The sequence below is a fragment of the Ischnura elegans genome, chromosome 10 (genome assembly GCF_921293095.1).
Source record: "Ischnura elegans chromosome 10, ioIscEleg1.1, whole genome shotgun sequence".
In the NCBI taxonomy this organism is placed as follows: domain Eukaryota; kingdom Metazoa; phylum Arthropoda; class Insecta; order Odonata; family Coenagrionidae; genus Ischnura; species Ischnura elegans.
In genome coordinates, this window is record NC_060255.1 from 23,136,781 (window position 1) to 23,159,392 (window position 22,612).

Sequence of the window (22,612 nt, forward strand, 5' to 3'; positions counted from 1 at the left end):
TTCAGATTTCCCCATTGAGTAACATGTTGGTGTAGGGATAGTATCATTATAGTTTTCCCTACAAAGGCTGTTTTAATAGGTATCTTGCATAGTTTGTATATTTGTAACAGGCGAATACATTTGTCATAGATTTCTTAATCCAAAACAAAAAAAAACAAATGTAAATCTGAGCTTTCCTGTATGATATACATATATTGATTATCAAATGTAGCCAAATTTGAAGTGTGCCAAGACCAAGCTCCCCACAGCCCATTGCCAGAACCCCAATAACCTCAACCTGTTCCTGATGTGACCTGGCCAATGCCAGATCTGGTTTTAATTGGGAACTTGCATGAAATTTTTGATTGGGAATCCAATGGGTGATTCACTGAATGACAATTAATAGGCAATTTTTTTGATATTCTACTGACCGGAAAAAATCATTAGTATGTTTTCATATCATTCATGGATAATGTAAAATGCTGATTTAATTTTAAGGTTAATTTAAAGAAACTTTGTGGTGGGTTATTTTTGAAGTTCATATGCAGTACAATGTGTTTAAATGATGTAGGCAAGCCTATTGGTCATACAAATACTATGCAGAAACTGTAGGTCATGCCTAGGCTACTAAGCATTTCTTGTGGTAAACATCAGTAAATTAATATTAATTATAGGAATTATTTGAGTTAAATCAATGGTATACGATTGTTACATTGCAGGAGAACAGAGACAGCCATGTTAGCAAGGCAAGCTGCATCAAAAAAAGTGCTTATTCTTGGGGCTGGCTTTGTTAGCACTCCAGTGGTGGAATACCTTAGCAGAGATAAAAATATAGCTCTTACAGTTGGTAAGTGATTCTGCATTAAAATTTTTATCATTATATACCATATGTTTATCCGCACTGAATGAAATATCACCTTGAGTTGATGGATATATTAATGAAAAAATTTGTAAGAAGTGTAATATGTTGTACTATTAATTTCAAAAGGGCTGGTTGATGCTTTTAAAGAAAGTATCGATCACCCAGTCTCAAGCTTTGTTTCCTCGAGTAGTTACCATTTCAATTACCTACATGAGGAGCTTTAAAATTGTTGGAAGTTCTTGGTAAATTGGATGGTCAAATGATCTGAGAATGAGCTTGTGTACCCATGCATTTTAGTATGACAAAGGGAGTGTGATGTTAATTTATCAAGGAATACAGGCATTATAAAATATTCATATACTTCGTTGGTGTTTTCTTATATCCTTTTAGCTGGTGCTCCTTAATGTTTTGAAGCATAAACTGGCTCCTTTCAATATTATCTTTTTTAAATATAAATTCCAATTTTATATTACAATACAATCTTTGTTTTAATACAAATTACAATTTTATGCCCACACGAGTGATGGCATGCATATAGAATGCACTCTGTTTCCGAGGATATCCAGAAATGATATTTCTAACATGGGAACTTATCTAAGGAAGTCAAGTGTATTTTATGTATATGTTGTCACTTATATTAGCTGGGTATGCCATACATTCTATCGATAGATTAACACCACATTTACCGATTGATTGGATCAAATATTTTTTTTATTTCAGCATCAGCCCTGAAAGATGAGGCGGATGCAGTTGCCACTAAGTATCCAAGTGTGGAGCCCGTTCTTGTAGATGTTGTGGGGCGCCCTGAGCATGTCGAAGTGCTCGTCAAGGAGGCTGACCTTGTAATATCGTTACTGCCCTACCCCCTGCATCCTTCAATAGCTACTGCTTGCATCGCCCACGGCAAGAACATGGTCACTGCCAGTTACTGCTCAAAGGCAATGCAAGAACTGAACCAAGCGTAAGTACATATACAGTTGAGGACCTCACATCTGGAAAGCATGGGACCAAAGGGTTTCTGGATTTCTAGTTTTTCTGAATTTCTGGTCTTCATGGTATATTTTGTTGATTAATCAATTTATAAATGCGTTCAGGCTCTTGTTCTTGATATTTGATATCCCTACGTGCCCCTGCCTAGGTTGTTAGCATATGTTTATAGTGTGTGCTGACTTCCTACTTGTCCCAGAACAAGGCCACGAGGTGGCAAGTCAAAACACTGTGCAGAGGAATTTTGAAACATTCCGGATTTTTGGTTTTCCGGGTTTCTGGATTCCGGATTTGAGGTCCTCAACGGTAGATGTGTATTAGGTTATGGTGCTAAACTTTTCACTCAATCATTTTATGTCTTCAAATAGTTCATCCATTGGCAGATTTAGGGGCCCTCCAGACACTTAAAATATAGGCAAGATTTTTAAGATCATTACGATTGTTTTTTTGTGTTCCACAGATTCTCAATCATTTAAGCCTTGTGCCCAAGTCAAGAAGACATATTAGTTGGTCATTGGTCATTTGCTAGTCAGCACTGGAAAAGAAGCATCGTCCAGGTGGGAAAGGGCTCAAAAACTGTCATTGTTATATATGTGCATATATGACTTATCAGTATTTTCCCACAAATAAATCTAATATTAAAATAAAGAGAACATTTTGTACAGTAACTGTTGCGGTTGTTTTTAATCTCAAACATGAGAAGACCGTTTGCCTGTCAGACCCTTGAGCCATTATGCCCATGGCCCAGAAAAAAATCCTGCATCCACCCTTGAGTTCATCTATTGTGAATTGCCATGTATGAAGGGAAAAACTTGATGGTGGTCCAGTGGAGAGAAAGTTAGGGCACTGATCCAATATTTTAATTTAGTCGAAACCAAAGAATAAAATATCAGGGTGACCGTAAATGGAATGGACATGGAATGCAATGGATTTGGACAGGAAAAAGACATGTATCTATTAATAGAAAGACAGTGCTATTAAAGAAAGAAGTATCTGGGATCTTAAAATCTTTTTTGAAATGTGGGAATCAATAATTATGTAGTTAGCGCCATGTACTGCACAGCACAGTGTGCCGTTCTCCACCTGCGTTCCTTCATTCTACTTACCCAGTGCGACAGAGAAGAGATGTATGTCGGTATACCAGCCCCCTCTGTTGCATTTCCTGATTGGATGTTGATGAAATTGATACCATAAGGAATCATATCCCAAACGGAGCACTTTTGCACCAACTGCCAAGCCTTCCGTAAAGTTGTCAAACCCATAGAATTTGTTAATTGCTATTATACCTTCCTCTGATGCACTCCCTCGTTGGAAGAAGGCACAATTGGTGTAATATCATAGCATAATCCGTGCTGAATTAGCCTAGAGGTGCATATTTTGCTGGTCCCAGATGCCGTCTGACATACCTCAATCCGGGCACACGCGCCCACCTGTACATATACCTGTACACATACCACCTTTATATATATGTACCAAAGTGGCCAAGATGGCCACGGTGGGTAGGCACGGCCCACGAGGGCTGGTCAGCTGGATTGAGGGATGACGGGATCCAAGACCAGATCACGCTGTGTGACTCACTTTCTTTTATTATTGTTTCCATGTACAAAGGTATAAATATCAGATTTATATGGTAAATTATGCCTTGGCCTCTCATAATGCCTGAAGGGCAGTAGTGTTATCAACATACATATTACCTTGCATATTAAACAATCCAAGAGCATTTATTAGATCAAAGGCTTTTTGTAACTCAGTTAGAGCGGCATATACGTCACATGCATTAATTAATGATAATAATGGTAAGGAAAATGATTGACTAACATTCCATTCTGATATCACTACTGCTTCCGTCGTCAATGTGGAATTTGTATACACATCAATTTCATTAGTTGGTCGTGGTAAACTCACTGTTTTGGCAAAAAAACTTGGAGTTTAACAAATGATTCCACCAAGTGATATTTCATTGAAAAACTTGGGTCACTAGGAATGTGGGTAGTCTGAGGATCCAGCATACCCAGGCAAGGTATCCAGCAGCCTTGGGGATATCACATTTGCGCAGTCTGGGTATGCTTGGAATCACTGATTTCACTTTTGTTTGTGCCGCAGGGGGCAACTGTAGAGTCTGGTTCACTGTATCAATGATTACCCCTAGATATTTGATTACATGGTTTAAATTTAACTTGGATTTCTTATGATCGATTTGAAAGCCTAGCTCATTGGTGAGAAAGTGTACAATTTCATTGGGGTAAAACACTTCTGGTGAGTACAGGAGCCAAAGCTCCAATCCCCTGCGAATATTGGCAAACTCAAGTGTTTCACCAGAAAAATTGCTATACATACACATTTCTATAATTGAGGCTAATGCACGACTTCTAAACATTGCCTCTCTTGAGATCTTCAGTTGGCACAACTTCATTTCTCTGAGGCAATAGCCATTTCTCAAAAGGTATCAGATGCTGAAGCCAGCCTTGTCATTTCTTCATGGTGACATTGAGGATCATCTTCGAGAGGTTTACAAGTGGTTTGGCTGGTCACTTCTCTGCTGACCTGAAATATGTACTTGTTGCATAAATCAATGTTTTGCCCATTAATGCAAACATATATGTTAAAGCACCTCTTAACATTGATTTCATCCTTTTTATTCCATAAAACGTTAACAGTGCCATAGATGCTGGAGTGACGGTGGTCAATGAAGTTGGTCTTGATCCTGGCATTGACCATCTTTTAGCTTTGGAGTGCCTCGATGAGATCCACCAAGGAGGTGGTAAGGTGGATTCGTTTGTTTCCTACTGCGGTGGACTGCCAGCCCCTGAATTTTCAGACAATCCCCTTCGTTATAAGTTTTCCTGGAGTCCAAGAGGTGTTCTCCTCAACACACTAGGTGGTGCTCGGTACAAGAAAAATGGCCAGGTGAGGTGTAGTCTAAATTTAAAATCCACCCTTTTAGTTATCTCACATTGCACTCATGGGAAAATTAGTTCCTACTCATGGGCTTAATTCGTTGTATTATATTCTGGGTGTTAAGATAGTATTCCTCATTACTTATACATTCTATGCATAAATCATTCCACTACTGTAGACTTCAGCCCATTGACTGGTCAAATATGCCTAGAATAATAAGAAAATGTTGAAAAAAGGAATCATTTCATGTCGCATCGCGGATGAGTTATTGATACTCTCTTTAATTGGCAAATTATTTTCTCCTTTTAGGCCAGTTCATAGAAAAGATTAGAAATAAGTATTAATTTAGATCATAGAAAAAATTAGAGTGGAATAGAAGTCATCCATCATTCTTCTGCAGTACATACTATAACAGCAAACTTCCTCAATTAAGGTATTGATATTGAATTGAATCTTAAAGCAGTGGCTTAGGGAGGGGGAGGTCCAGGGAGTATCCACTTGCCCAAAACACAATTACTTTGCTTCATAAAAGAGAACAAAATATTGAAAAATCATGAATTTACTAAAGATTTCTTTTGAAAATGAAGTTTTTTTTATAATGAAAAGTGTTAAAATTAGTTTAAAACTCTCTACTCAGTGCCTCATTTATCAAAAATTTCCCCCCTGGTTTTGGATGCCCCCCAAACAAAATTCCTGGCTATCACACTGTCTTAAAGCATCAATTTCTTTTCTTGAGTTCAATTCTCAATTCCATACAATATCCACATTATTTTTATCTTTGAGATGTTGTATACCAGGATTCCCTGTTAGAACTAAAAAAACATGATGCAGAGCTTTGGTAAAAATGAATTTGACAGTGCACATTCCAAAGTTATTCTTTAATTTTCCTTTTAATTCAAAATCCACCAAACTCCATGCTGATTTTCGCCAATTCTCTAATTTCACCAGGTTCTGCATTATTTTTTTCTGTGAACACCACCGATGACTTATGGTTAGTGGAATGTTGTATGCTTAGTGCTCCATATGGAAAATTTATTGCTAATATTTTTAAATTGGGCTTTAGTCCCGAGGTTTATATTTTAAATTTTTATGTAAAGTGTGTGCTTCATGAAAAGTTTCAAAAATACAGGGACATGAAAAATTCAGTGTTTGTGAAAACATGTCCAGGAATCATTCCACATCACAGCATTGCACGAAACAAGTGACTTCATACATATTCTTATGCACGGGTGCAAATTTATATGCATTAAGGATGAAATTCACCATTTATATTATAGGGTTTATTTCTCTGAAAATGGCTTAGTAAGTATGACCTCTGTCACATGTTCCTCAGAATGGACTTGTTCGGTAACACCCACCCTGAAGTTTGCACTAAGAAGATGAATTGGTGGTGTAGCAATACCTGACTGACAATCGAGAAATCCAGGTTCGAATCCTGACTCTGCCAAATATTTTTTCATGGTCAACTTTATCCTTTGTGTATATAAATCATTCTACATTTTTCTTACCCAAGTAAGCTGTAAAGTTACTAGAAAATTCATCTGGTGCGCTTGGATGTCTGATGTGAGTCTTAACACGTTGCGTACCGGGGTAAGCTAATGTTTAGAATAAAACTTTACCCAATCAAACGTTATGATGCATCAATTCATTATGAAAAACGAACAACAACTTGAAACGTACTAACAAATACGTATTGTACGCTTTAAAATTGTTTAGGTTGATGCGCCTAAATGATGAGAATCTTCGTCATCCGTTCGGAACGTTCGGGAAAAAAATGACGAGAATTCTCGCCATCTGTACGCAACGTGTTAACAAACGTGCACCTTACAGAAGCAAACAAGTTTTTCCTGATAATAGGAAAAATGAGTGAGGCAATTTTAAGATACTGGATTGACTTATTTTTGATAAGAAAATTCTTCACAGAAGAATTCAGCATTTTGGTGTTTATCACTTAATTTATTTTGCGATTTTACTCTCAGCTTGTAATATGGGTGAATGCATGGTAAGGTGTAAAGTTTTCATATTTTTAATGATATTTTCATATTTAATCCCAACTAAGTGATCAAATTCTCCCATTATTTACAGATAATCGAAGTGGAGGAAGGAGGCAGTTTGATGGATTCCGCTGTTCCTCTTGATTTCTTGCCTGGTTTTAGTCTAGAAGGATTCCCTAATAGGGACAGTACTGCTTACACTGCACTCTACAGAATTCCGGAGGCTAAAACTGTGCTTAGGTAAGGTTCAATGAAATTAGGCTTGTAACAAATTTTTGTTGATACTAGAACAATTAACTTGATCTAACCGATGACAGGTAGCGGGGTGAGAGAGAAAGATTCTGTGGAGGGGTAAATGTTTTTATGATTGCCAATTCTGCACTAAGTAAATAGAAATAAATTCTCCTCGTGGAAAAAGCCCTCTATGCTATACATTATCTCTCAAATGAGTTGATTTTGTATTTATGATTATGGTAAAAATGATATAAATTTTAAGAAAGTGATTGTATAACGTAAAAGTTTATTTCTTGCTCCGAAGTCTGATGCTGGGTTAAGTTGATAACTCCACTAAATTTTCAAAGAAACTGTAGAAAATCATTTTGCCATGTTTTTGTGCCTAAAATCTAGGACATTTTAAGATAAAGCAATTGATTCTGTCTTTTAGGGGCACCATCCGTTTTCAAGGATTTTCTGACACCATCAAAGGAATGATAAGCCTTGGCCTGTTGGATCCCACACCCCACCCTGCACTGCATCCAAAAGGACCAGATTTAACTTGGGTAAATTAAGTATACTTGTATAATATCACTATTTTTGTTATACATATTATCTACTATGATTTTCTCAACATTGGCCACAGGAGTACACAAGTTCACAATAGGGTAGTTTCCTTCATCAAAGAAAACGAAAGGCATTGATTGCGATTCGTTACCCACCATTAGTGTATTCATAATATACTAATTATTTGGTTTTACAAATCCAACTTTAGATGAATGGTAATGGTCAATTTTAACCTCATTGGATAAAGGCCAGATTGGCGCCCATGCGATCCCACTCCACGTGACGTCACAGGGACGTAGTTTCTATACAAGTAGATAGCAGTTTTACATCATCTGAGATTACCAATGCATGCATGAGGCACAGAGCTCAGGGAAACATCTCTTAATTATCACCTATTAAAATTGCCTAAGGTCGGAAAGTTTCCTTTGTTTGATAGGGTATTAATAATCCTTATTTAAGCCAAGTGCTACCTGCTAGCTGGGTACTCTGCCACCTGCTAGCAGTCTGCATCATAGTAGCACTCATAGCCTTGCACCAAGGTGGCCTCACACGGCGGCAGCGGGAACCAAAAATACGTCACACAGGCTTTTCCCAGCATTCATACTTAGCCATCGCATTTTCGCACACTTGAAAATTTTCCCTTCTCATTGAATTGCGAAAAATAAATATTGTCATTTAAAAATCTAAAAGCATGAATTATGTACTCTAGGAACAATAATCTTTCGATTTAGGCAATAAAAAATTATAGGAAATCACCGTATTTAACACACACAACCAGGAACACACGAGTGCACGGATGGTATGCATAAGTCCCAGGATGCTGGAGGTTTTTTTTTTTTTCCTCTCGTTTTCTTGTTTTACAACTATGTCACGGTGGAAATGCTTGCATATTTTTTTTTTTAATTCCAATTTTTTGTGGTAAGGTCACCCATGCCAGATAGGTCAATGGGTATCGCATAGGCTTCCACTGTGATGCTCATGATGACAACTAAAATCCGTATTCTCCACCCGCATTTTTTGTTATTGAGTGCAGTGGCGTAACCATGGAGGGGGATGAGGGGATGTATTCCCCCCAAAGCCTCAGAGAAATCAAAGCATAATTTAAATTTCTTTTCTGGATTTGATATATACTAACTGCTTCTGCTTAAAGTTAAATTTTAAGTGGCAAAATGATGCATTTTCAGGCATGTTATTTTTAAAAATTTTTCCTTGAATCCCCGTTTCGAAGGGGGGTTGCCCCCAATAATCCCCCTCAACCCCCCCAAAGTCCCCATATTCCCCCTTCAAAGCCCCCTCACCCCCCTATGCATATTCCTAGTTACACCACTGATTGAGTGACAACAGTTTTGGAAGTCATCCCTCTTTCGTCTTCAGGTCAAAGTTGCGAAATCTTGTTTTTGGCTATTTTTGTTAGATGGCTACCCAATCAGCAATAAGTGGAAGAGAGAGCTGACCAACCAGCACTCGGTGGAAGGACGGCCAGTGATATATAAGGTGGCAAAAAATCAAGACTTCTACCATATGATCTGATGATGAAGGAAGGGTGGGTTTTGAAACTATTGTCACTCACAAACAACAACGAATTTAATAGTCATCAGGTCAAATTGTCAAAACTAGACAAAAAGGTAGTTCATATGATATTGTTATCAGTGGCGCAGCGAGGGGGGCTTTTGGGGGTTAAAACCCCCCCCCCCAGAGCTCAGAGAATATTTTTAAATTAATCCATTTTACGTAATGGATTTGTGTTACTTACATAAAAGTCTTAGGATTAATCAAATATCCCTCATAAAGCCGTAAAACTCACCATTTGGAACCATTAACCTTAAAAATTTTCTGGAGGAGGGCCTCCGCAACTCCCACTGACCCTGGCGGGTATGCAATACCCCAACACCCCAAAGTATTAGTTGCGCCTAAAACCCCCCCTAGCCTTAATTTTTGGCTCCGCCCATGGTTGTTACCAGTGCAGTAGTCATGAAAAAATTTAGGTGGTAGTCACCAAAAGTCACTTGAGGAGATTCAAGATGGACTCGTAGTAGACTTTGTTGAGAGAGTCACATTTTTGACACACTGTTTCTCCAGCTGGTCTTCTTTCTGATATGAGCCATGACTGCACAAAATTTCTTGATTAAATTTTTCTAATGGCAGCCCAACACTTCTGAGGAAAATTGATCTTCCGGTTTTTTCTACCAATTAACTGTTCCTTCTTTTAGTGAGAATATCATTCATAGCACTAAATGCTCTTTCGCATTCTGATGTGGAAATTGGAATTGAATCAAATATTTGTAGTAATTTTTCAAGGTCTTTAGGTTTCACGTTCGTGTCCACATATTCCCTGAATGCCTGAACGTATTTTATGTGATTTAAAAAGGTAATTTAACCGGTACACTTACAACGAATTTGGATTTTCGGGGGGACGCAGTACCGGCCCATGCCAGCCCAACTACAGCACTGGTTGTTACTTAAAAACTGTCGGAGTGGAAATGGGAAACTTTTACAACTATCTGAAAGTATGGGGCACGATGAATTTTGCCTTGGAAGCTTATCAAATGGGACCGGGCCCATTAAGAACAGGTGTTGTTCATTCCAGTGAGATTGGCATGGTCCTAATGGTCGTTTTCATTCTCATAACTAATGGCAAAATAATATATGAAATGTTTTTTTGGCATCGAATTATGAAATATTCTGAATTGAATGCATTTATAATTATATCATAGGGTGAAACCAATGACTATATATTTATAAAAGGTTGTGTTATGAATTCAAAAAGCTTGAGTATAAAAATTTTCTTAGTAGATAATCTCTTTCTCTGTTCCTTCCAGAGACAATTTCTATGCATTCTGCTGGGTGAAGGTGATAGCAACATTTTTTATGAGAATCTGAAGCATAAAATCTATGACCGAGTTGGGAAGGTGAAATCAAGAGTTTCAGGAATGGAAGAGCTGGGACTTCTAAAGGACGATCCTGTGCTCAAGCTGTCAACCCCTCTTGATACACTTTCTCATTTTCTCTCCAAGAAACTTGTGCTTGGTGAGTATATTTAACTACCATTATAAAGTTATTATTATTTAAAGGTGTACAGTGTACACCCACTTTCTGATTAAATTATGAAAGTTTTAGATCAGTCATTTTTGTTTAGTATTAAATAAACACTGACAAAAAAAACAGCAGCATACATGCTCAAATAGAACGATCAGGGCACGTGGGGTGCAGGATTTAATGTGAGTTGTGGAATTTTCAAGAGCATTAATATGGAACCAGAGAGTGTTAACATGTTCTAAAAATATAAACAGCACTAATGGGAACAGCAGCTTCAAGGCAGTGATAGAGATTGTGAGCTTCAAGGCAGTTGATGCGGATTTTTTCCGAAATTGTCTGGTTGCAATTTACGAGTTATGCTGCAAGTCTCACATGTCTGAGTTGCTAACGAAGCGATGTCTTCTCAGGATATTTTGTTTCTCCCTACTAGCAATCTGAATTCATCGGCTCATCTAGAGCTATGCTACTTATTGTTAGAAATGAGTGGGTAAGTTGCCTTCTCTATAGGATAAAAAATTTCATTGCGCAGTCATATGGTCATGCTTCACCCTCTGCAGTAAGCTCTGCTTACGCCGTACGCAATAGCGTTAGTGCCGAACTTCACCTAGTACGAGTGGCTCCGTACTTTCCAGGGTGGGTTGACTTAAAACCAGCGAGTGTTTTCCGTGTGGGTTCAATAGAGTCCAGTTTCATTTTCATTAGTTTTATTCTTATTCGTCTTCGGACCATGGCCCTTCCGAAGACACAAGTGAGAACTTTAAGAGATGGACTGAAAATAATTGAAGATGAAGAAAAGAATCCGGGCTAGAAATGCACGAATACTGCAGAGCGCCTCGGTATGTCCGCTAGCACATGACGGCAGGGGTTGGGTTAGAGCGAGATCCCTGGTGAAAACGAGAAATGGGATGAAGCCGAGGATCAAGTGGGCGTGCCGCTGACGATTAATGCCACACTGCCTCAATCATATTAAAAATTTAATTGCTAGAAAGGAACATTTCAAATAATAAACTATTTTTGGCCTTCTTGATCCATCTCGTAACCAATCACTGCGACGGCGAAATCAGTTGTTTGAGGCATAACACGCACATTTCTCTCGTAAATACGTGTACTTGAAATGGCATTTGATGGATAAGAATTTTTACAGTGAAATAGCAGTGAAAATTCCGAGTGGAGTGCAAACATTTTTTAGCAAATCGGCGTGTTCCTTTAGGATATTTGAAAGAGATATAATTCGAATCAACAATATGACCTAAGTGTTTCGATAAAGTAATAAAATTCCTGTAATCAGCCAAAATCTTGTTTGAATCCATTAGTGAATGTCATAATTCGCAAAAATCAAGCGTTTCCTGGGACATAGGCAACCAGGACAAACTTTCCCGCATCGATCGTTTTCCCGCATTCATCGTTTTTTTCATCCATCCCCCTGAAAAACGACAGATCGAGGTAAAATTTTTCTAATGCACCCCAAGGGCTTTAAAACCACCCCAGCATTCTCCCACCTATCCCAAAATTCCACAATACATATTAGCCAACCCTCTGGAAAAGCATCAACCCATCCCCATGTCTGAATACAAGGCATGGTCAAAGAAGTCATGACCTCATAAAGCAAGGCTGTAGTAAGGGTGGGAGGGTTTTGAGATTTTAAATCTCTGTATGTTGGGGGGAATAATGTCTTAATTTGAAATCTCCAAACTAATGAATGAATTCCCATAAAATGTATTGCATACCATAATTGACCGCCTTCTCTGATAAAGAATATATTTTTCCTCTTGCTTGCATTGACTGAACAATGAAAATTCTATCAATATGAAGTTGTCTCTTAATAATGCAATGCTTCTGTTTTTTTTCAGAGAAAGGAGAGAAGGATTTAGTGATTCTTCAACATAACCTGGGGATCAGTTGGCCTGATGGTCGTCGTGAAAATAGAGGTATCAGTTTGGTTGCTTACGGAGATCCTGAGGGCTATTCTGCAATGGCCAAGACTGTGGGATATCCAGCTGCTATAGCCGCAAAGATGATCCTAGACGGTATGATACAGAAATCTCTTTGCTTAGGTTTACACGAATTATGAGTTCGGTCCAAGGTTGATAAATTCGCTCAGTCCATTACTGAGATTTTATGAAGTGCATCATCTTAAATGTAGGAAGAGGTTTCTGTTGGGAGACTACACTTTATTTGGGAATTGTGGGAAATATTTTAAAAGTTGTTAGCCCAGTCGAGCATCATTAATCTGAAAATTCATTGACTTCAACATTGACTGGTAACACCCATTTAAAGATAGGAGAATTGGCAGAATATTGAAGCATTTCTCATTGGATTGCTGCTGCGTAACTTGCTGAAACTGCTTTCTACTCTTGTGACCAAATCTTTCATTCAATGACATACTGGGAAGAATTTTTCCCTGATACCATTATATTTAATATTTATTTATTAATGGCCCTTTTCACAAATGATACATTGGAATTTGCATGAGTTGGATAAAAAACTTAATTCATATCAAATCACTATTATTACACATTATTGGTGGAAAGAAATGAATTACAGTAAAACACTCATTTATAAAACCTCCTTGTAGCAAAATTTTATGAAAACTGCGTAATAAAATAATCATGGTACCAGTCCCTTTCCAGGTATAATATTGGTGCAAGCTCTAACAGCTGGCTCTCGATGAGCGTGAAAGTCAAAGATGCCTAAAAAATTGCAAAAGACTCGTATCAAAATCTATCTGTTTACCCTCGGCACTAATAACCAGGCAGGACTCGAACCTGTGATCTCTTGCGTGGCAGGCAAGGACTTTACCCTGCCACCATCAAGGCCGGCAAAGTGCTGTTTCTTTTATTTTTTGAAAATATTTTGAGGTTAATTTCCATTTTTAACCTTTCAGGAGAAATCCAGAGAAAAGGAATGGTTTTGCCCTTTACGCCGGACATTTACAGACCCATGCTGAATCGTCTCAAAGTTGAAGGAATTGAGTCTATAGAAAAATCTCAATTCAAATGAAGACAATCGCAGAAGTGTTTTAACTCTGAGAGTTTTAATCAAGTAGAATAGAGATTGAAATAAGTTCTTGACTGAATATTTGAAGGCATTGCTGATGTCAAAGGTGAGAGCAGGCTGTTAATTGCTCCAGTTTAATAGCTTTGTGCGTTGTTAACATCGGTTTTGTGGATATACGAAGGAATGATAGAACCAGGAAAGTATTATTTGAAGTGAACGGGCTATGAACTTTGAACCAACTGACCTTGTCTTGGCAGTACAGATTTCATCATTTCCAGCAGTCTCTCACGATGATTGTAGCTCCATCTCTTTACTTCCCTCAAATGTATTTGATTGGAAACCACAGAGTAAAAAAATGCCCTGTTAAGAACAAGGATTCCTAAGGATTTGGGTGCGGCGTCTGCATTTGAGGCTTTATATAACCAATTCACATTGACTTGGAGGAGCAAACTTTTAATCTATGTGAATTTGATATTAATGTACATACAAGTGATGTTTAAATGGTTGAAGTGTTGTTTTATAAAAACTTGAATTATTTTTATGTACCGAAGAATCAAGCATGAATGGAGAAATTACAGATCTGGCTGTTGTTTTTTAAACATTTGAGAAATTCATTGTTCAGTTTCACTGAACCTAAAAATTCTCTTCTTAACCTGAAATGTTCTTACAATTGAGCAATTTGTTGATATTTTATTTTTTTTTAACTCAAATTGGATCACTAGGGCATGCAGAATGGAGATAAATAGTGTTGATTTTGATGGCTTTGTTTTTCTTGGCTATCTAGAGTAGGAGGACTAGAAAGTAATTCAATGCCTTGAGTGCTTTCTTGCCATTCCTAGTTTTATGATGTTTTGCCATGCCTTTTTTTGCAGTTTTGTTACATGCATTGATCATTGTTCAGGAGGAGAATCAGATTACAAAATGAAGTCATTTCAAGGTTTGATATCAAATGTAAAATAACTGTAATTTTACCAATTTCATTAAAATACTAATTGATAATAACTGATCAATTGATTGACATGGAAGGAAATATTCCTTAGAGCCTCAGATTGTTTTTCTTGTCCTTCATAAGTAGTGAGTTCAGGTATTCCCCAAAAATCATGGATTATTAATGAATTTTACTGGCAAAGAGAGATTTCAAAATTTTTGTCGCCATATTTAATGTTTTGTGTACGCCGCAAAGATTTGGTCTGTACCATTAATGCATATGTTTTGTTTTTTTATCAGATGTACTTGCTTTTGACATTATCTTTTAAGTTCATGTAGTCCTTAGAATCAGCAAGAGAAGCTAATTAACTTTTTATTTATTAGCTTCCTTTTTTTAAATTTATGACTTTAATTTAATTAAGCTGAATGCATGTGGCATTCAAGAGGGGAAAAAATTATGCCAAAATTTGATGGAGACATTAGTTTTGTAGCTCTTGTAAATTGCCAATGAATTGATTTTAATGGATGTTCTCCACCGCAGTAGTAATGTATGCATTTTGCTAAAATGTCCATTTTTTGAAATGGCATCATGCATGGTCTTCCTGGAAGTTCATGTTACACCACATTGTGATCATAACATTGTCCATGTTATCTCGCTTAGAAGTAACAATTTATCAAAATATACATTTGCATCCAGCATTTTTTGATGTTGTAACAGTACACCTTGGCATGGAGTGGCAATGATTTCTCAAGCTCCAAGGCTGGTGTCTTAACGTTGTATCTAACTTAGGGGTGGCCAGGCTGATGTTGTGCTGTGATTGATCATAATTGATGATCCTTTGCAATGAGAATCTAATATGTATAGTTTTATGAAGGACCTCCTCCGAAATTGGTGGATGAAATTACTATTGAGATCTTTGTGGCAATTTTACGATGTTCTTGGTATTTTTTGGATCCTTGAATTTTAATACACAAGAATTAGTGAAGGCGGTTTCATGAATTTATAATCAAATTGGATACAACAAAGTAAGTGTATTCACAAAAACTTTTAAAAAATATGTGTTAGCGATTAATAGTAGTGCTAACTTTTTATTTAAATTCAGAATAACATTTTTAAAGGAAGCAAATGTGATTGATTTCTGTAGTTTATCTAGGCCCAACAAGATCAGGGACTGATTATGGAGGGCAGGGGTTGGTGGCCAGCCTATAATGGAACATTCCTGGAACTATGAAGTGAAAAGCTTGAAAAGATGGCAGGTAATTATTAAAGTGGCTCTCCAATGCAGGTTTCCATTTCACTGGCTCAACAATGCAATGTTTGAAGATAACATAAGAATATGTACGTATATAGGAGCCACTTATCTAAGCAGATGCTAAGAGGTATTGCAAACCATCAAAGTGTCAAAGAGAGCAGTCAACCACCACCCAAAACAAGCTTAATCTGCCCCTGAGCAAGATATCATTAGCTTAGTCCTTTTGCTGCGGGAGTACCTGATGTAATCTGGGGCAACCCTTCTTTCTTACCAACGGATGGGCCTGCATTTGGGCACTTGTCGTAGGCATATTAACCGTTTCGAGACGGTGGAGTTTTCGTCTTAGCACGACTGCTGTACTGAGCCCCAAGAGACTCTTCTTTCTCGTGGTACGGAGCATTTTTGGAGGACATTCGTTAAGAAGGGTCTCACGGAACCTTTTTCGACCTCTCCCCGCTGGGACTCCGCATTATCTCGGACTCCGAGAGTAGTTGTGCTCCCTCCTTTCCGGGTTTACGACCATACCTGCGGCATTAGTTGGCAGTCAACTTATGTATTGCTTATATGTATTTAGCACATGGATAATTGTTGCTTGCACATAAATTGCAGACTTTGAATTGAATTCCTAATTTTTTTCTGAGCATTGTCGAATTTTAAACAAAGTTCTAAGGTCAATAATATTAACGCATTTAATGCAGCAACAATTTCCATGTTGATATTTATACAGAACTCAAGATATAAGTTAATATTTATCGTAGAATTTCGTCTAAAAATAATAAATGCAGCTCAAAAGACAAAGAATTCAATTCTTAGTTTGTATTTCTTGGGAAAAGAACGAATATTTATTTTGAAAACTGACTGGATAAACAATTGCATGACCCTTACCGCTAAGAGTGGTAATAAAAGACGAGGGGTCAGGGTACCTGTTCCCGGATTCCGAGGGTAAATCTCAGATGGAAATACATACACGGCTTTCGTCTCCCGGGTCAAGAAACTTCCACACATATATTTCCGTCTTTAGTAGGGAAAAGGTTATCATTGTGGAGTGGGAAGGAAACAACATGAAATGGACAGTACGATAGGAAATTCCTGGATGCACCCTCTGCCGTAAGGGATGGCCAGGGTGAGTTAAGCCACATTAGCGACCCCTACAGTGAGGGAAAGTGCACTTGGTCTCTACCCGGGTAGCAATAAAAATTTTGGGAATCTGAAGAAGGTAGTTAGCACTGAGTATGAGGGTTCTAGGTGAACCCTTCGAAGGATACAACACACTGGGGCCGGGAACCAAGCCTGTGGCTTATACGCCCGATCACCCGGGGAGGGGCTGGAGAGGAAGGAGAAAGGAAAAGAGGCACCGCCACGAAAGGAGCCCGTCGACACCTCTGGGAAGGGATAGGTACGGAAGGGACGGGATGAGGGAAAAACACCCCAACGCTATAGATGTGAAGGGGGCCCTACTATTAGCGAAACCAAGCATAAGCAATAAATGTTCTCGCGATCCTAGTGGATTTTCCTATGTAGGTAGTCGAGCAATGGTCAAACATTGAAAAATGTTTTTCCTGCAGTCAGCTTACAAACTGTTTAAAAATGTTCCTGCAGTCTAAGGGTTAAACTATGCCAGCCATAGGCGCAGCTGACATTTTGCATCATTCGGAAAGGATACACATCAATAGCAGATTTCATTACCACGATGTTGCAGTAATGTTACTAAGTGCACTATGGATTGCCATCACCTCGGTACATAATGGCAACCAACCTCCCTCTTCCCATGGAGATATGATATACATATTAAACTTTAACTAGATAATTCAGCATTCCAGTGACAATTTTTACACTAAGATGCAAGTTAAATATCCATGCGATGAAGGCTGCTGGCATCAGGGGCGCAGGTAGGAATTAAGGCTGGGGGGGGGTTTAGGTGCAACTAATACCAGGGTGTGTGGGGGTATGGAATACCCACCAGGATATGTGGTAGGTGCGAGATTAATAAATTGCGGAAATTTTAGAAAATGTTTCTAAATGGTGAGTTTTACGGCTTTCTGAGGGATAATCTATTAATTCTTACACTTTTCTATTAGTAATATCAATCCAATTAACTAAAATGGATTAAATTTAAAAATTTCTCTGAGCTCTGGGGGGGGGGGGTTTTATCCCCCAAAACTATTAACTTGCATCTTAGTGTAATATCCTTTCCGAATGATGCAAAATGTCAGCTATGTTCAATATGTGCTCAACTATGATGGATTTAGTTGCAGTTGGCGGATTTAATTTACATCCCTTGCCTTTGGATTCGAATGAAGAGGTCCTTGATCAAATCTAGTGGGCTGTGTAAGTGTAGTGGGACTGTACAGGGTGAGTAATCATTTTAATTTTTAACTATATAATGTATGTGAAATATATTCTGGCAGATCAGTAGTAAAGGTATGAACAGTCCTCCCTACAGTTTTTTTAAATAATCTTTAGTTATTCTTGGGTATCAAACCCCCAATAGTCCCCCAAACTCTACTAACTGAAAAATCTCCATTTTCAAATGATACTAACTTTAAGATTCTATTTCATTCTTGAGCAGAATCACTCTTGAATTAGAGTATCTCAACCTCTCCTGCACTAAGACTACCATTTTCAGATGATGTCCTCCTTTCATATAGGATATTTTTCATCTATGTGGACATCACTTGCTTTGATTTACGGTGAATAATTTCTTGTTAGTCAAAAGCAGTCAGTTTTCACTTTGCTGCTTCTTTGAGACCTGCTGCTCTGCTGGGCTACTGAAAGATCAGCTATTTTCATTAAGTTTCGTGTGCTCTACGTAAAAATGTAGTAAAACATCTTAAGATTTTCCTCCACTATCCTCAAGTAACTTCTGTTATTATATTGCTACACTCAATTAAATAAAGGTAATTTGGGTACAGAAAGAAACACTTAAACAACTTATGCTTTAGATGTATATTTATAATGATTTAGCCATTGGTTGAGTCACATTTGGGACCACAATAACAATTATCTTTGCTATGACATAGCACATTGCAGGAGGTTATAAATACCTCCTCACTTAACACCCATTTATCATTTATAAACTCCTCACCGACCACAGGAGAGGAACAGAGGGACAGCCATCTCACAAACAAAATAGCAACAGCATTTGATAAAATTTGCACTCAAATTGGTTTCATCTATTATAACAAAATCTCCACTTGAAAATGCAGACTTGAATGTTTTCCATTAGATAATTAAACAGCTACATTTACATTGGCTCACTACACTTGAATGAGCTCAATTTTAAATTTATTTATCTTCTAAGACTTGAGTTTTGATTCACATACAGAATAAAACATTTTTAGGATATGACATATCATCATAAATCCATATTGACACACACCAGTGGCTAGGAGACATTTAGTATTGTCACAGAGAGAGATAGAGATAGGTAAAACATATTTTTAAAAGAAATGATTTTTATGCTCATTGACAGAAAAAAGATTTTTGACTTTTAGGTCATAAGTAATGATACATCCACATTCAACACTTGAAAATTCATCTACACTTATACCATGACCATTAAATATATTTGACTTGCAATTGGGCCAAGCAACATGAGCTGTTCAAATGGTAAACCATTTTTTGTGCTTCCTATTGTTTTATGAAATATCAAATAAATATTGCATTATGAAGAAGTTGTTGTTATTGCTTTTTTATAAGGATTCATTTTCAGTGGAATTGACGAATTTCATGCTACACATTTCCAACAGCCATGCCAATAATATCACGCCCTTTTCACCTCACATATAAAGGGATAGAATCACAAGATATACATAGTTTTCAAATGAACTTAATAGGCTCAAATATTCCAAGTGAAAGTTACAGAGCCTTTTTTTATAGAACATGTATCCACTTTACATAGTTTATATTTTGAAACACCTATTGTTCATATTAGTGTTGAAGTTGTTTTTTTTTGACTCCAGGGTACAAACATGCAGGATAAGTAGAACATTAAAATTACAAATTGGTTTCACTTTTGTTATCTAGGAAGTAGAGACAAATACAACTATGAATCAGAACTTGGAACATAAAATAACAATAACGGGGGCCAAATATAAGCTGACTACACATTTGAAAGAAGTAAACTTGGTCATTAAAGAAATCAAAACTTATTGAATGTTCAAAAAACATTGGTCAAAAGATCACAGCCAAAAGATAGAACAGCATACAAGTGGAAAAAATAATTCAAAACGTGGGCTACTTTTCACTTAAATGATATGCTAAATAAGCTCTCAAAGAGCATTTTCTTAAGTCACACAGTTTGCACATTGAATTATAATCATGGACAATGCACCAAAGGTGAAGAAGTATATTTTGGGTACTTATAGCAATTGCGACTATGCCAAGAGGAACAATTTTAATAAAAATATTAGACCTCTCTCATCTGAAAAATACTGCTTTCCACAGTTTCATCAATAATTTCTTCATTATATTGTCTGATCTTCCTGGTATTGTCAAAACACAGATCGTAGTCCATCAAGGTTACAGTGCCCTTGTTCTTCATGCAATGGTATTCTCAATTACAAAATGATCGATGCCAAGTTTAATTAAGAGTACCAGTAGCAGAACGATATTATTCAACTTTCAATCTGATCTACTCATTCTGTGAACACAGTTTCCTTTTCAAAGCAACCCATGTTATAACAATACAAAATTTATAAGGAAATACCTCTGGCTTGTTTGAACAGGTAACACGCAGCCTCACATTACATTTTAAATATATATATATCAAATGTACATGTGTACATATGCATGTCTATATACACACATACATGTATATACATAATATTGAATGATATCCTTATGTTTCATGACACCAAATGGGCATAAATTGTTATCTTTACTTGGCCATTTATGAGAATTTTAGATGCAAATGGATGTGATGTTTTCATTATTACTTTTATTACATTTGCCATCAACATCCAATTAATGCCGACTATATATTCTGTCTCTACTCTATTCCATCTCTAAGGAGGTGAAATAGTCTGATATAATTCCATAAATATGTTATCATCGATGTGCATGCATTTACATGCCCACCCTATTCATCTAAATACGCTTTTCTCTAACCAAAAGTATTTTCTAAAAAAATCATTTCTTCTCAACCATGGTACCATACTCAATAAAAATAAAAACCTTTTCAGGGACTCGGTTAAAATTTAATGAGCGTTAAAAATCATGAAAACTAAAATTCACAACCAACTCTTTATACATAATTACATACACTCAGCAAGAAAAAATGTACATAGCTTTCCTAACTAAACTCATTTAAAATTATTTATTTACAAAATACTCAGAAGCACTCAATTCTCGAGTGAATCACGCTTCTAAGCTTAATTGGAATTTGATTCATATAATCTTGGTAATGTTTAAGGCAAAATATACAGTACACAATAATGCTGGATCAACCAGCAAGATTCTGGGCCGCAAGTAATGCACTCGAGTACAGGACATGCAGAAAGAGTAGTAGTAATAGAGCGATAAGAGAGGGGAAGTGGGGTCGAAGGGTTTGCCGGTAGTTTGGATAGGAGGGGAATGAGGTCAGAGATCAAATCATGGGCATTTGGGAAGGGGTGTTCAGGGTTGAGGGAGGGGGATCAAGGCAAAGGTACGACAATCTGCACATATGATACTGGGAAGTAACCCGTTCGTCCATTTACGCTGCCTTCATACCAGTTCTCATCAATTCTATTGATTAAGGTGATTGTGTCATTTTCCTGTAAACAAAAGCAAAAGAATATTCAGGTATTTAGTATAAATGGGTTAAGAAGGAAACAGGGCATTATAAATATTCCACCATATAAAAATGCAAGCCTATTCAATCAAAAAGCATTCAATATGCGAACATTCCACAGAGAAAAAATCATTCCCCTTGACCGGGATTTGAACTCCAATCTCCCAATTTCCAGTCAAGTGCTTCAGCCAGTTAAGCTACCAAGGCATCTTTCTCCTCTGAAGAAATTTGTGGACTGTACCGAACAAGTAGTTCATTGCATGCAGTAACATAGCAGGTGACTCTGTAGAGTTTTCTCTGTGGCTAGTCCCAGTACATATACTTAAGTATTCAATGGTTAGCAGGTATTACGGAATGTAGGACAAAATGGAGATGAATAATGAAAGTCCAATTTTCTGAAAAGATAATCAGACCATGGCTTCCTTTATAATAGGCATGTAACTGTCAAACGTGAGCTCATTTTATGGCCAAAAACAGATTTTAGTATGTGAATGATGGACAGCAGGGATCGCCTTAGGTTCAAATCTTTAATGCTAATATATAATTCAAATAAATATGCACAGTGAAAGTTAAAGGACTTAATACATAGCATAATACGTTCTGATTACCAGAGTGATGGGTACAGGGTTATATAAAGTGGTAAGTCAACAAGGGGTAGCTTTGGTATTAAATGGAAAGCTCTGTGAGAGAGTGGTAAGTATAGATCAGGTGAGATAGGATTTTGGATGCGGAAATTGAGGTGCAACCCACTAACCTTGTGGTGGTTCAAGTTTACATACCCACTAGCAATCATAGGGAGGAAGAAGTATATGAGGTTTAAGAACAGATTGAGGAAATGATTAGGGAAACCCCGCATAAGAAAAATACAGTAGTAATGGGGGACTGGACACCTCAGTTGACAAAGGGATGGAAATTTGGATTAGGAATGTGATGTGACAGGGGAGAGAAAGCAGCACAATTTTGCAGGAGAAACAATTTTATTAATAACAAACCCAAGGTTTAATCATCACTAAGGGTGGAAGTGCACATGGAGAAGTCCAAGGAATACAGGGAGATATCAGATAGACTACATCATGGTAAGACAAAGGTTTAGGAAAAGTGTGAAAAACTTGCACAGCTTCTTGAC

At 37.3% G+C, this 22,612-nt stretch overlaps 2 protein-coding genes across 24 annotated transcripts in view; one reads left to right on the forward strand and one right to left on the reverse strand.

Moving 5' to 3' along the window:
• The window catches only part of LOC124166535 (alpha-aminoadipic semialdehyde synthase, mitochondrial), a 67,500-nt gene extending 52,965 nt beyond the window's left edge, over positions 1 to 14,535 (forward strand). Inside the window, exons 11-18 of the mRNA XM_046544085.1 lie at positions 699 to 826; positions 1,562 to 1,802; positions 4,486 to 4,735; positions 6,812 to 6,960; positions 7,385 to 7,499; positions 10,320 to 10,527; positions 12,387 to 12,563; positions 13,421 to 14,535. Of these exons, the coding sequence (XP_046400041.1) occupies positions 699 to 826; positions 1,562 to 1,802; positions 4,486 to 4,735; positions 6,812 to 6,960; positions 7,385 to 7,499; positions 10,320 to 10,527; positions 12,387 to 12,563; positions 13,421 to 13,536 (1,384 nt within the window). The 3' untranslated portion in view covers positions 13,537 to 14,535. The remainder of the gene's footprint in view (positions 1 to 698; positions 827 to 1,561; positions 1,803 to 4,485; positions 4,736 to 6,811; positions 6,961 to 7,384; positions 7,500 to 10,319; positions 10,528 to 12,386; positions 12,564 to 13,420) is intronic.
• Positions 14,536 to 18,644: 4,109 nt separating this feature from the next.
• Positions 18,645 to 22,612, reverse strand: part of LOC124167213 (endophilin-A) — a 326,930-nt gene continuing 322,962 nt past the window's right edge. For all 23 annotated transcript variants that reach the window (XM_046545068.1, XM_046545082.1, XM_046545078.1 and 20 more), the window contains one exon: positions 18,645 to 21,469. In XM_046545068.1, coding sequence (XP_046401024.1) covers positions 21,350 to 21,469 — 120 coding nt within the window. In that variant the 3' untranslated portion in view covers positions 18,645 to 21,349. The remainder of the gene's footprint in view (positions 21,470 to 22,612) is intronic.